The sequence below is a fragment of the Carassius carassius genome, chromosome 37 (genome assembly GCF_963082965.1).
Source record: "Carassius carassius chromosome 37, fCarCar2.1, whole genome shotgun sequence".
Lineage (NCBI taxonomy): Eukaryota > Metazoa > Chordata > Actinopteri > Cypriniformes > Cyprinidae > Carassius > Carassius carassius.
Genome location: NC_081791.1, coordinates 10,919,908 through 10,933,990, shown reverse-complemented (window position 1 = coordinate 10,933,990; position 14,083 = coordinate 10,919,908). Strand labels below are relative to the sequence as shown.

At 36.0% G+C, this 14,083-nt stretch overlaps 1 protein-coding gene across 12 annotated transcripts in view; it reads left to right on the top strand.

Annotated features, from left to right (window-relative positions):
- The window catches only part of LOC132118000 (tensin-2-like), a 49,404-nt gene that overhangs the window by 6,889 nt on the left and 28,432 nt on the right, over positions 1-14,083 (top strand). For 8 of the 12 annotated variants that reach the window (XM_059527467.1, XM_059527459.1, XM_059527458.1 and 5 more), the window contains exons 2-3: positions 9,728-9,833; positions 10,708-10,745. In XM_059527467.1, coding sequence (XP_059383450.1) covers positions 9,728-9,833; positions 10,708-10,745 — 144 coding nt within the window. Of the gene's footprint in view, positions 1-738; positions 876-6,206; positions 6,356-9,495; positions 9,562-9,727; positions 9,834-10,707; positions 10,746-14,083 lie in introns of those variants that run through there. The other 4 variants (XM_059527463.1, XM_059527464.1, XM_059527462.1 and 1 more) reach the window with 4 other exon arrangements.

Genomic DNA, 14,083 nt, shown 5'->3' with positions numbered 1-14,083 from the left:
AATTTGTCTGCTTCACAATTAAGTCTGGGATGTTTGATACGAGGCCTAGCTCAAGGTGCTTTATCGTTTTTTATTGTGTTTGTAACTGGCATCTTTTCAAAAATGTATCAAAAGCGACATTTAGGACGTTTATAAACTTGCAGATGTAACTCCACAAATGACCAGTAGATGTCGCTATTGTGCTTTCAATAGTTCTTTTAAAGTTTCTTTGGCGGACAAATATGCATTACACTGATTGTCAGTCTAATTTCTGGCTAATTATTTATTATTGTAGAGACAGTAATTATATAATGAACATTAAAAATAAATAAAATCTGTCTAATGCATATCAGAAACAAGGTAATGTAGGCTACAACTTAATTCCATAATTAACTAAACTTGTTTGCATATTGCTAACTATGTTAATGCCACAGTTTCCTGTTGAATAAAAGAAAACATAATAAAATATAACATTATATAAAATGGCATGTAGATTATAGAATTAATTCTTAATTAATAGTTTAAATATAAGTTTAAATATTCAAAGCAAACTGAGCTAAATATTTAAACGCATATGGTTTTGAAAGATATGTTGTAGAACAGCGCTACATTCATAAAGGCAGGCGCTTCTCATTTGCATTCCATCCAATCAGCTATCGATTCGTCAGGATGCAGCCAATCAGAAAAGTTTGCTTCCAGAAACAACATTCCACAGTGTTCTTTTCCCGCTGTAGCTCCTCCCACTGCCAGACTCTGAGTCTAGTGAGAGCAAAGAAAGGAACTCCATCAGTATTCAGTAGTCGAGTGACACTCTATTGACTCAATGGGAATGTAGCCCATGAAATCTTTAAGGAAACCTTTTTTTAGCTGGAATATTGTCCAAAAACATGAGCAAGGTAAAGTATTTTCATTCAGTATTGATACATGTCTAGACGTCCTGAATGTAAAACAAATGGGCATAAAATGGTTGAAATTAGATGTGATTAGATCTCTTTAATGTATTAAAATACTTTCTATTAAATGCTTTTGTATGCATGTCACGCAAGTAATATGTTAGGAGTAACATTAATCTGATATGCAGTTTTCCTCTTTTATGTGTTAGAGCATCCTGGAGGTGAGTGCTTGAGAAAAAAAGTGACTGTTGTTTCTGTTTTTAACTGTAAATATGATGCAGAAGTTTTTATCTAAGCTTTACAACACACGGTTGTCCCATATGGTAAATAAAAACTCTTGTATAAGATATATAGTGTGCTTTTAAATGGAAAAAGCTGGCATTGGTGCTGCTGTGTCAGTGTCCACGCTTTCCATGTTCTCTATCATGGCATGAAACATGTCAGATGGATAACTGCATGAGCGAAGTCTCGTTCTCTCTCTGCCTTACAGAACCACTAATGAAAACCTCATAAAGTCTTAAAAGTTTTATCACTCTGCTGATTAAGTCTGGCAAGAACTAATTCAAAACCAGCGTTTGAATTTGTGTGTTTATTGCGTTATGTCGTCGATGAAAGAAAATGCGTCCCTTGGTTTTCCCCAATCTCTGCCAGGGGTGAAACTGCGCTGAAAACTGGAGCAGAAAGAAAGAGTCATCATATGACTTCACGAGCTGGTAACTAATAGTTACTGCGTCATCATGCATTAAACGCCTCACTAGAGACTACGGCTGTGTTTCAAAACACAGTGAGCTTACTACCCAGACAGCTTTTTGGGGTGGATCGATTAAGAGAATCTATTAAACCTGTACTATTAATTTCAATTATATTATTTCTAACAAACTTCAGTAATGTAAAGGAATGCTCTCACATTCTTTCAACACGGTAGTGGCCAAAATAATAATGATAATAATATTTTGTATTAATTTGTTATTTAAACACATTTTTAAATGTTATTGCTGTTGAAAACATATTACAATGGTTTATTGCCATGGTAATATCATGCATTTTGTATATGCACTACAGGTACTTCAGCATTATTGTATGTTTTGAAGTAGGTACAAAAATATCAGTGTGCTGTTATTATTGTGAGAATAAAGAGAATGCAAAATGCAATGCAAAAGAAGACTCTAATCAGAGGATATAATATAATCATCAGTTAAAGGATGTTCTTCTGCTGTACAGCTCTGAATACAGCTAAACAGCCATTAAATATGACCACAATTTGGAGAATGTAAGAGAGGCTTTATTTTTCAGTGGGCTGGTTGCTTGTTATAGCTTAGTAAATATTTGATATGAATTGCCACCTACATTATAATTACTTCTCTTTCTTTTTCTCTCTCGTGCACGTTCTATGAGCTGTCACTTCATATCGGACCTCGCATGGATTATTTCAGCTTAGTGTATCCACCTGAATACACAAAACGGATGTAATGCAAACCTTATTATATCACACTCGTCTATAAACTGGTCTGCTTGAAGAGAATCATGCTGTTTAACTTATAGCAAAGCCCAGGGAACGAGTTATAGATGTGTAAGAGAGCCGTACAATAGAAGTGCTACCTAGCAACACACTGTAATAATTCTTGCTGTTGATTTTAGCGCAGTAAAAAAGTTGCAAGTAATTACTATGTGATATAAGCTATAATCAGGGGGATTTCTTTACAAGCATATTGAGCCATTTATGTATAGTCATAAAATGAGTGTGGTCACTGATTAGTGTGTTTTACTTGGTTCTTTCTGAAGTTTCAAGTTTCACATCATATTGAAAAGCTCAATCAAAACCATCTGTAATCGACCGCCATGGTTAGATTATAGTGTGCGAACGTTTACTGACATGAAGGTTCACGTAAAGGTCACACCACAGGAATTCCTGATGAGTAATCGGACATACGTCGGCGTTATTGTATTTTATCTTTATATTTCATATCGGACTGCCTTAAAGTATCTGACTGTCCCTTGGCTTTCTTTTGGGTTATATATAGTAACAACAACAGTGATAACAGTCTGACACTAATGGACTGCTGTGTGATTTAGTGTGTGACGGGTTTACAGGAGGAAGTGCAAATAATAACTCACACAATAGGATGTGCAGATTAGCTCGTAATTTCCTGAGGATGGAGCAGGGCTGTGACCATCATGGAACGGGATGCATCCCGTATTCAATGCATTTGATTTTTGACGACCAGTTCTAGTAGTTGATTGGTTTTTTGCTTGATAGTTTGATGTGAATGCTGCGTGTGTTGTGTTTTGATCTTTGTGCATTTGTTTGTTTGTCATGGAGACGTATTTGATTAGTGCAGGAAGTATGCTGACTTCATCACTGGAACAGGCCGTCTCTGTTCTTCCACTGCCTGTCCCACCCTACACACACACACACACACACTTATAAACACACACTCGTATTCACACACATGGCTCCTTTGCTTTCCCTTTACCACCCCTCAGTGAAGAAAACGGCCTGTAACACTTTTTTATACTCCTCAGCTGAGATACTCATTCTTTATTAACCCTAAATGTTTGGTGCATTCAGCAGGATGCTGAGCTGCAGATGTGAATGAGGCCTACAACTGTGATGGAAAGAGATGTGCTTTTACTTTTCAAAGCAATCAGGTATTAAAACATGCATGGGACCCATTGAAAATGGAGTATGACTTGACTAAGGACAATATTTTTTTGACTTTAGATGGAAAGCTATTACTTTACAAACATCTGCAATGCTTTTACAGTACTGTACTAATGCTACAGTAAAAAATATTGGAATATGTATGGTGAAAAATGTTTTTGGCATCGCATTACATGTAATTATGCTGTACAATACTGATAAATGTAAGTTTTTGCTAAATGATGAATTGCCATATCATTTCCAGTAAAAAACAGTAAAAAGTCATTCCCAGAAGTCCCTGTGTCACACGACTCACTGAATTTTCAAATAATATTTGTTTTTTGTCTCTAAAGTACATTAGGGTGTTTTGTTTTCTATTTTATGGCATTTAATTAGTTTATTGCATTTTAGTGTCATGTGTGTTACCATGATGGTCTTTTCTCTTTGTATGGCACTGAAACATCTATATTATTTTTTCATATTTAATAGTTAGGCCTATTGTGATAAACTCATTATTTGGTTTTGTTTTATCACCTGTATTATTTTTGTGGTTATCAATACATTTTGAGGTACAAAGTGGATTTTGATCATTCAAGCAGGTTGGTAAATTAACATTTGATCATTAAATGAAATATACAGTCTTAAGTTTTAAATATACAATATATATTTCTGGCAGCCACAGCTGTGCTTTTTAGCATAAATTGAACAGGATACTTTGACAGTGTAGTAACTGCATAGCAACTGGCCTCTATTGTGGCTGTGCATTTTGCGCAGAGAGAAAATGTTAAAATCTAGTGGACTTCAATCTGCAATGAAAAAAAAAATGGCAGGTTTTTAGGGCCATTGCATCGAACGAATTTTTGGGGCAGGAAAGATAATTCTTCTGGCATTAAAAGCACTTTTTCAGCAAGTGTAGGTTATAGCAGTAGTAAACATATTTCCTTATTGGCTCATCATCACATGAGGACAGTTTGATATCCAAGACCTCCGTTCCCTTCTTCCAGCTCCACTGATGTTTATTCTTCTGAATTGTCTGTTAGATTAGTTTTTTCTTGAATTGTTATTTGTGCAGAAGTTTCTTTGTCTCTATGATTTGAAATCCTATTTGGTAGCATCTGTTGGTGGTCTTCTTGGGGCACCCTGGACATTAATGCCATGCTGAACATTTGTGGCTATAGGCAGGATGGAGATCTGAGCACCACCACCAAGCCTGCAGTGGTTTCTCTTTCTTGAGTCTGATCTTTCAACTACAGGGACAGAGTCTCAGTGGCACATTTCGATTGGTCTTATGGTCAGTGATGTGATTCTTATTTGTTATATGAATTCACAAATACTTAAAAAGAGAGAAAAAAATACAATGACTTTAATACCATCTCATATGACTGGCATGTTTCTTTTTATTAAAACATACTGTAGGCTATATCAATCTTTTGGGAGGAGCGTAAAATGATAAATGATATCAAATAATAATGGAGAGATTATACAATGAAGAAAAAAGCTCAATTAAAGAATTGTTATTGGACAAAAAAAAGAGTTCTCTTAAAGAGGACCCCTATGCAACAAGTTCAAAATTTCATATAACCTAATGTATATAAATTTTACATGTATATTTATTTAACTTATATATATATATATATATATATATATATATATATTATAAATTATATTTAATTTATCAGCTATTTCTACAAAACTTTTTACTTAAAAATATGTTTTGAAAATATTTTTGAAGATTTAAAATGTGAGAAGAAGTAAAAATAAACATTAAATTAAAATAAAATATATAAACCCCTATGTTATTTCATCGAGTCATCAAGGCAACATTTCAGATGTTGAATAAGTTTAATTTGGTGTACTAAAATAACTTAAATAAAAATTCATAAAAAATTATGTAGACATTAAAAAACAACTAAAAATGACAACACACTAAAACAAATTAATAAAACATTAACCAAAATTAAAGCAGAAAGTATAAAAATATATAATTCCAGCTAAAATTGCATCACATGACATTTATTAATTTAACTTAATTTTTTAATTCAAACCTTTTTCTTGAAAATGTTATAAATGTTTTTCAATACCATATGAAACAAACATGAATACAAAGAGCACTTTTCTATCAACTTGGCACATTTTAAGCTAGATTTAAAATATTTTAATTTTTCATTTTCCTGGACACTCTTATATGTCATTGACTCCTGAATGTCAATCGGTGTTTATGTTCTTCTTGGGCTTCCATTCATAGTTTGCATTTACTGAGTTGAGTTGGAACACAAAGTTCGGTTCATTGCAGGATATTGCACACAATGTGAGGATCTGTTAAAGCTGGAGCTATTCATGGAAGAGAAGAGAGTGCAGAGGTTAAGAATCATGGGAAAATTGGTACGTGGGTGTGCGTTTATCCCAAAATACGGACTTGCCACTCGCTTTCTGTCATTTCTATATCTGTTTATATCCAGATTGTCTGTTCAATTCCTCTTCTGTTCTTTCTTTTGAGTTTGAAGGGAAGGGTTTTCTGTTTCTGAAAGGCTCTCCTTTTTTGCTGGAGAGTCTTGGCATGCTCTTCTGGGTGGCTAAAATTAAGTGAACAGTCCCTCCTTGTCTCTGCTCCGTGCCCTGGGGGCCGTCCCTACCCTGACTAGCCTCTCTTGGCACACTGTTGGCTGGGGAGTGAGTTAGTTTGTTGACGGGTGTTGCAGTCACACCTCAGAGAGCGCTGGACCTGTGAGATGTGATCTTGCACACTCCGTTAAAGGAGGCGTGATTACTTTGTGCAGGTAATGGAGAGCTGATTATTTCTTCATTTGGGCCCTTGACCCTTGTGGACTTTAGCAGTGCAAAGGTAAGCTTTATAATGTACGTTCTATGCTCACCTAATTAGGGTGCACAGAAAGGTCACTTTTATGCTTAATAGAGCTAAATTACAAAAACATTGCAGGACTTGAATTAGAGGACAAGTACATTTGGATTCTGTCAGGTGGCTTTCATAGTTTCTTTTTATTCTGCATTCATGTTAGTTGAAGGACCTCCAACTTTTAGTTGAATATAACTGTAGTACAATTAATTAGACAGAGTGCTGTAGATCAGTGAATATGTTAAATGGTATACATAAATCAAACAAATGGGACTTTTAAAGCAACTTTTGCCAGAGTAATGCATTGTATTTGTATTATCTGAATTTTGGGATTTTTAATTTTTATTTAATTTTTTTTTTTTAGAAAATATCAATATATTTGATTAATTGCTTTTTTTCCCCTGTTGATTATTTACCAGAATATGTAACAAACATTTTTTACATATATAATTTAATTGTTTTACATATATATTACACATAAACACACACATACATACATACTATATATACTATATAATTACACATCAGTTATTACATCATGTAACAAAACTGATTACTGAATTATTAATATTTGAAAAATATCTGCCATTAAATGTATAAAATGCAAAAATAGTTGAAACCAGCATGAATACAAAGTACATCTGGGAGCTTGTCACACGTGTTTTTATTTTCTTTATCGTGGACACTTTTATACGTCATTGACCCTTGGCTAAAGTTAAGGAAAATGAATAGAGTGAACATGGGAACTAGAAGCTGAAATTAGAAGAAAGAAAGGAAATCCAAGCATTAAGGAGCTGTAAAAGAGAAAGGGAAAAGCAGCTGATGATTTCCATTTGGGTGGGCAAACTTAACTCCTGGAGCAGCCAAACAAATCAGCTTGATCTGGCTGAGATCTCTGAGAGAGGGATAACACGAGATGATCTGGTGACAGAGGGCTTTCTTAGTAACCTTGGATGTTTAAATGGGATGCTTTAATGCATAACGCATAACGTTTGTCATGGGTCACTTTTAAAGGGCATTTGCTAACGTCTGAAGCAGCTGATCCTGATGTTTGTTCATAGTGAATGAAAGACTTTCTCTGATTAAATGAATATAGTCAGCTATTAAGATTTCTCAACCTCCTTCGTCATACTGAAGAAGTCTTATGTCAAAGTACAGTCAAAGAACAAGCAGTTATGAATGAGGAGAGGACAGTCTAAAGTGACACCATTAACAAATGTTCCTCTGCTTCTCACTTACTTTTACTTCAGGACCCAGGTTTTACATTGGACATCGAGTGATGTTCCAAAGCTGATACCATTTAACCAATTATTTATTATACCATTTTAAAAAATGTATTTAACATCAAACATGATCACTATTATGAACTATATAGTTGCAGTATGCTTATGAAATAAAGCGTATATAGAAGGTTTTAGTGCATTTCTATGTGGTTCTGAAAGTGTAGAATATGATGGCTGTTAGGGTGTTGCTATGTGTTTATGATGTTCTGGGTGGTTGCTAGGGTGTTGCTATGATTTATGATGTGCTGGGTGGTTGCTAGGATGTTGCTATGTGTTATGATGTTTTGGATGGTTGCTAGGGTGTTGCTGTGTGTTATGATGTTTTGTTTGTTTGCTAGGGTGTTGCTGTGTGTTATGATGTTTTGGGTGGTTGCTAGGGTGTTGCTGTGTGTTATGATGTTTTGGGTGGTTGCTAGGGTGTTGCTGTGTGTTATGATGTTTTGGTTGGTTGCTAGGGTGTTGCTGTGTGTTATGATGTTTTGGGTGGTTGCTAGGGTGTTGCTGTGTGTTATGATGTTTTGGTTGGTTGCTAGGGTGTTGCTGTGTGTTATGTTTTGGGTGGTTGCTAGGGTGTTGCTGTGTGTTATGATGTTTTGGGTGGTTGCTAGGGTGTTGCTGTGTGTTATGATGTTTTGGGTGGTTGCTAGGGTGTTGCTGTGTGTTATGATGTTTTGGATGGTTGCTAGGGTGTTGCTGTGTGTTATGATGTTTTGGTTGGTTGCTAGGGTGTTGCTGTGTGTTATGATGTTTTGGGTGGTTGCTAGGGTGTTGCTGTGTGTTATGATGTTTTGGGTGGTTGCTAGGGTGTTGCTGTGTGTTATGATGTTTTGGTTGGTTGCTAGGGTGTTGCTGTGTGTTATGATGTTTTGGGTGGTTGCTAGGGTGTTGCTGTGTGTTATGATGTTTTGGTTGGTTGCTAGGGTGTTGCTGTGTGTTATGTTTTGGGTGGTTGCTAGGGTGTTGCTGTGTGTTATGATGTTTTGGTTGGTTGCTAGGGTGTTGCTGTGTGTTATGTTTTGGGTGGTTGCTAGGGTGTTGCTGTGTGTTATGATGTTTTGGGTGGTTGCTGCACACTGCACATTTTGCATGTCTCCTTTCTCTGACACACCAATTTCAGGTTTTGGAATCTCTACTAATGAGCTGATGACCTGAATCAGGTGGGTTTGATTAAGGAGACATGCAAAATGCACATTTGGTGCAGTTTGGGTGCAATTTGGGGTAGCTCCAAAACCAGGGTTGGGAACCACTGTTCTAGGTGGTGTTCTATCTTGGCCTTCATAAGTACTGTGTTCTGTAGGAATATATTCACTAGAGATGCCCAATGTCCCTGAATACAATGGTTGTAGAGTGAGGAACTCCAGTGGCTATATGTGATGGTGCTAGCTTGTTGAAGCTGTGGTTATGGCACCTAATGGGCATATGCTGCATTTCTCGCCAGCTGTCCAAACAGGGTCGAGAGAGAGAGAGAGAGAGAGAGAGAGTGCTAAACCCCTCTACCTCTCTGCCAAATGGAAAAACGCACATCCAAACACAAAGCTGCATTATGCTGCTCTGCTGTGGGACATCATACAGAGTTAAAACATAACCAAACCCAGTGTACAAACATGCTGCATGATGAGTTTGTGCCGTCTGTTGTTAGTTTTGAGCCTCATCAGAAGTGATAACATACAAATTTGTATTTGAGGATGATATGTGGCTGACAGGTATTTCGTAGTCAAGCGCTACACAGTGGGCTTGCTTTGTAGAGCTGTTTGTGTGAACCACAGTGTCTTCATCAAGTTTCTAACCGCAAGATGTGCCACTTTCAGATAAAAGGTTTTTTCGGGTTTTTGTTTTTGTTCTCAGCATTGAAAAATGAGCTGCTGTTCATGGAAAGAGAGACAGAGGCCTGACATCCAGAGGAGAATTCAGGTCAGTGAAGGGAACCGGGCAGAAAAGCGGAACGCAAGAGATTTATTTGGAGAAACAGTGAACTAATGGCAGAATGACAGGATTACAGATGGTGATAGAGAAAGAAGCATGAGTTTAGCGTCAAATACAAAGCCTTTTTTAAAAATGTTGTGTTTGTCTTTTCCAGACGGGGAAGGGCGAGGCCCACGTCTTTAAAGAAAAGACCTTCAAAAAGAAGCGGCAGTGTGGGGTATGCAGGCAGAACGTGGAGAATTTGGGCTCTTTTTGTCGAGGTGAGTAACATCTGACCATTTCAGCCTTTATCTCAGTGTTTTTTTTTTTTTGTTTACATTTTTGATGCAAAGGACCCACAAATATAAGGTTCCCCTTGTGACATTTTTATTTATAAAAAATGTATCTCTCACAATTTATACTGAAAAGAAGCATGCTACTATAAGGAAAACATGTAAATTATGAAATTAAAAATAATTTTACTGTACAAAAAAAAAAGTACTATTTATTTGTATTTCTATTTTTTCACACTAAATCCTAATCCAGTTTTACAGTGTACTTTGACAGCCCTAAAAACATATCTTAAAACATCTTTTCAAGCCAATGATGTTATTGCTAACTATTAAACTATTAGTAATCGTTTTCAGTAATGGAAATAAAGCTGAAAAACTTGTAATAAAAATGTAATGAATTTATGTTGAAGTAAAAAATGTTGTTAAACTGAAAGGTAAAACTGAATTAATAATTAAAAAAAAACATTTATATAGAAATATTAAAATACAAAATTGCTAAACAAAAAAAATGACATAATAAAAATAAAATGAAAATTTAAAATATAGAAATAAAACATTTAAAATATTAGGAAATACTACATTTGTATTTATATACTTCTAAAATAACACTATTCCATGGAGTTCTAGACTTTTACACATTTTATTTATGAATAAATGGTTTTCTAAACTTTGAATTTTTTTATAATCATAAGAAAAAAAGATTTATAAGAAAGATTTTAGATGCTATTTTAATACTATTCATCCCTGATGCAAACTCCCAAATTATTAAATTATGTTGCATCTTATAGTTCACTAGGGGGTTCCCTTGTATTCCCTGTATTCCTCCCTGACCAACACATTTCCCTCTCTTTACCGCCCACAGTCTGCAAAACAGCCACTCATAAGAAATGCGAAGCCAAGGTAAGAACATTTTTCCCATTTCTCATCAGGTCATCATAATGAATTTATCAATGCCTCTTTCACTCCCTCTTCAGATTAACATGGGTGTATAAAATGGTAGTTTATGTATTTAAAGGCAAGCTCTCTCTCTGTGTTTCCTGCACTGAAGGCCTCCCTGTGTTGGGGTGGCAGTGTTGGCAGCCGCACCCCCGCACCACAAAACTGTAGTGAAAGACTCATTGATAAGACCAATGGATGCCAGCGCTGGCACACCCATATCAGGCATGGCTCCAGGGGAGCACCCTGGGATGTAGAGTCCCAAGCAACGCTGTAAAGCTTTATTCATAGTTGCTGACCTTGTATAGAGTAACTACTGTGATGCCCAGTGTTTTATAACCTTATTCGTCACTACTTGGCACTGGCAAAAGTTTGGTCAATGTGCAAAGAAACAGTGACTGTTTTAACATGCCACATGGTTATTCAATCAGCAAATCGCAACCCACTGAAACTCTTTACGACACAGAGAGCATGCAGTTTGTCTAGAGCTGTATCATGCTTGGAGTTGACCTCACTGGCTGAATAGGTTCATTTTCAGGCATGAGTTCCTATAATGACTAGGTTAAATGATTATGTGCATTTCATGAATCAGGTGTCAGAATCTACATTTTACCTGACAGAATTCACTTAAAAATCTAGTTTGACATAAATATGTATTTTTAATAATAATAAAATAAAAATCTAATTATATGTTTTTTTTGTAGCTTTAAAAGCTGATTAGTTGATTTTCATCGCAGATTGCAAAAATCAATGCAGCTAATTTTAATAGTGTGGTACAACTGCAATTCTGGGCTGGGAACTGAAAGGTTGTAATTTTGAATCCCAAAAACGGTAATCAGTTTGATGATTACTTTTGTTTTTCATAATTTCAGCTAAGTCATAAAATGATGTTCATGAACTGTTGAATTTTAAGAATCAAGGCAGAAGCATGATCAAAGCGTAAATGGTTATAATTTTCAGTGTATAACCAAAGGTTGTAGGTTTGAATCCCACAGCAGGCTATAACAGTTCTGGGTGAGATCTGTTACTGCATCACATATTATCATTTATTTGTCCCACTGCTTAATTTTAAAGATTGATGAATGGTTAACTGATCATTTGTCATGATTCATGCATAAATAGACTTTTCTTCAGATATCTGGTAGATTAAATGTTGTGCAAGAACTCAAGAGCAGTATGGGGACAGATTGGATATACACTGGTAACCTCTTTTCCCAGACTCCTGCTTTCTGATTTTCCAGGGTACTACACATGTTTTTTTACCCATCTAAAGCATGTTTAAGTAATCTTTTGTTTAGTTTAGTTTTATATGTTCAGTGAAATGTTCCTGTTCCAGGCATGACCATTCATAACCCTTAATGTTGACTGTGATAGTCATCAGCTTTGTCATAGTGGGGAGTGGCCACCCTCTCTAGAGAACATGACCTTTAAAAAAAAAAAACCTGAAAACCTCACCGGCCCTCTAGAAACATTGACCAGCCTCCCCGCTCTTAGCACCTCGCAAGACACAACAAAGACAAATTTCAAGAACACTTTGGTCACAGTGCCACGACATCGGTCCAAGTCATGGGTTCAAGGAGGGTCTGGCAAACTCTTGCTCCATATTAAAGTGCTATTACAAAAATGTTAGACAGCTTTGTGTAAAAAAAAAAAAAAAAAACCTGAACACTCCTGCAACCCAAATCTCACATTTCAACTGATTACACACTGTGTTTGACCCTAAACAGTACTTCATTTCAGAGTATAACCTGCAGTTATTTTATTTTGTGCCGCAGAAATCAGTATAAGCCCTTCTCTGCTGCTCTTTAATATAGAAAATCCACTCAAACACCATTCAGCTGTTTCATGTTGCTCTCTTAAGCTTTCGTTCCCTTCCTGGGCTCTGTTGCATTATTAGATGTGAATGTTTTTTTATTCACCTCCTCATAGCACTGGCCTTATTGGATTTTACACAGATTTAGAGTTGCACACTTAGATAGCTTCATCTGTGAATTGAATGGGAATGTCCATATGTGAAAGCTAACAGTTATGTTAGAAATACAGATATGTGTACTATAGAAATAGGAAAATACTTAATAGAGGAAGCACTCTCAGTCACGAATGGCTAGTTGACTTCAGGAGCCATGAGGGACTTATTAAACTCCTACTCTAATTGTAGAAGTACCTTATGAAGTACAGTGTGATGACAGTTTGAGGTGTGATGTCTTAATGGCAGTTTCTCAATAAACAGTGTTGTAGTTTGTTGCTATAGGGTGAAATAGGGATTGGCCAGGGAAGTCATGCACCTACCAACATGTTGATTATTATTGTTTAATCATGAATATTTCTTAAAAAACATCTGTCATGACTCAAGCATCTTCTAATGATATACCACCATACATTTGCCTTATATGCTTTTTTTGGTTCAGAACTCCATGAGATGACATTTAAATAACACTCAAATAAAGCCACCAAAATGAACATATATTAGGAACAATATCACAACAAGTCAACAGATTTGTGAGAAATTAAGATTCACAGTGCTGGAGACTGGTACTTATATCAATCTATGAGTGATAGAATGACCTGCACTGATCCGAGTAATATACAAGGAAAAAAACTGTTAAATAATACCAATAATTTATTAAAATAAAATAAAATAAAGAGAGATTTGATATATATATATCTCCAACCAGTCCTTAATATCTCAGGCCTCCCCAGGACAACAGCTGGCAGCAGATGGTGTTTATCTGGACTGATTCATTGCTCTTTTGATTTAAGATATATTCTGTTTATATCCGTAATTGTTTTAGGGGTGAACTATTCACTTGAGTCATACTGTAGAGATGAGCTGGCTCTGTCTGGTCTGTAACCAATAAAAACATAGTTTAACCTACTCTGTGTGTAGCCTACAGTGACGGTGACCAATAGTTTCAGACCTCACTGGTCTGTTAATGTTTTTTTTTTTACTTTTACCCACATGGAAATACCACAGCTCCTTTTTCCCAAAATGCATTTCCTGAAAACAAAGCTGAAAGGGAATTAATGTCAGTACCGCCGTCTTTGTTTGTGTGTCTGTCTGGTGTGATACAACCTCGTCTACAACCCTAAACCACAGGAAATAACCTCCAGCCCACTAACAACAATTGACTCATCTTTAACTTGCTTTAGCATTTGATGAACCTTAGCTGTCACTGAGTCAAGCTGACCCTGCATGACAAATCACAGTTCAACAGTCACAATCTGCTGTTTCATGTTCACATCACAACTGTGGAGGATGTCATATTCTAGACTAAAGTTTGAAATTTCAGTTGCATAATGCA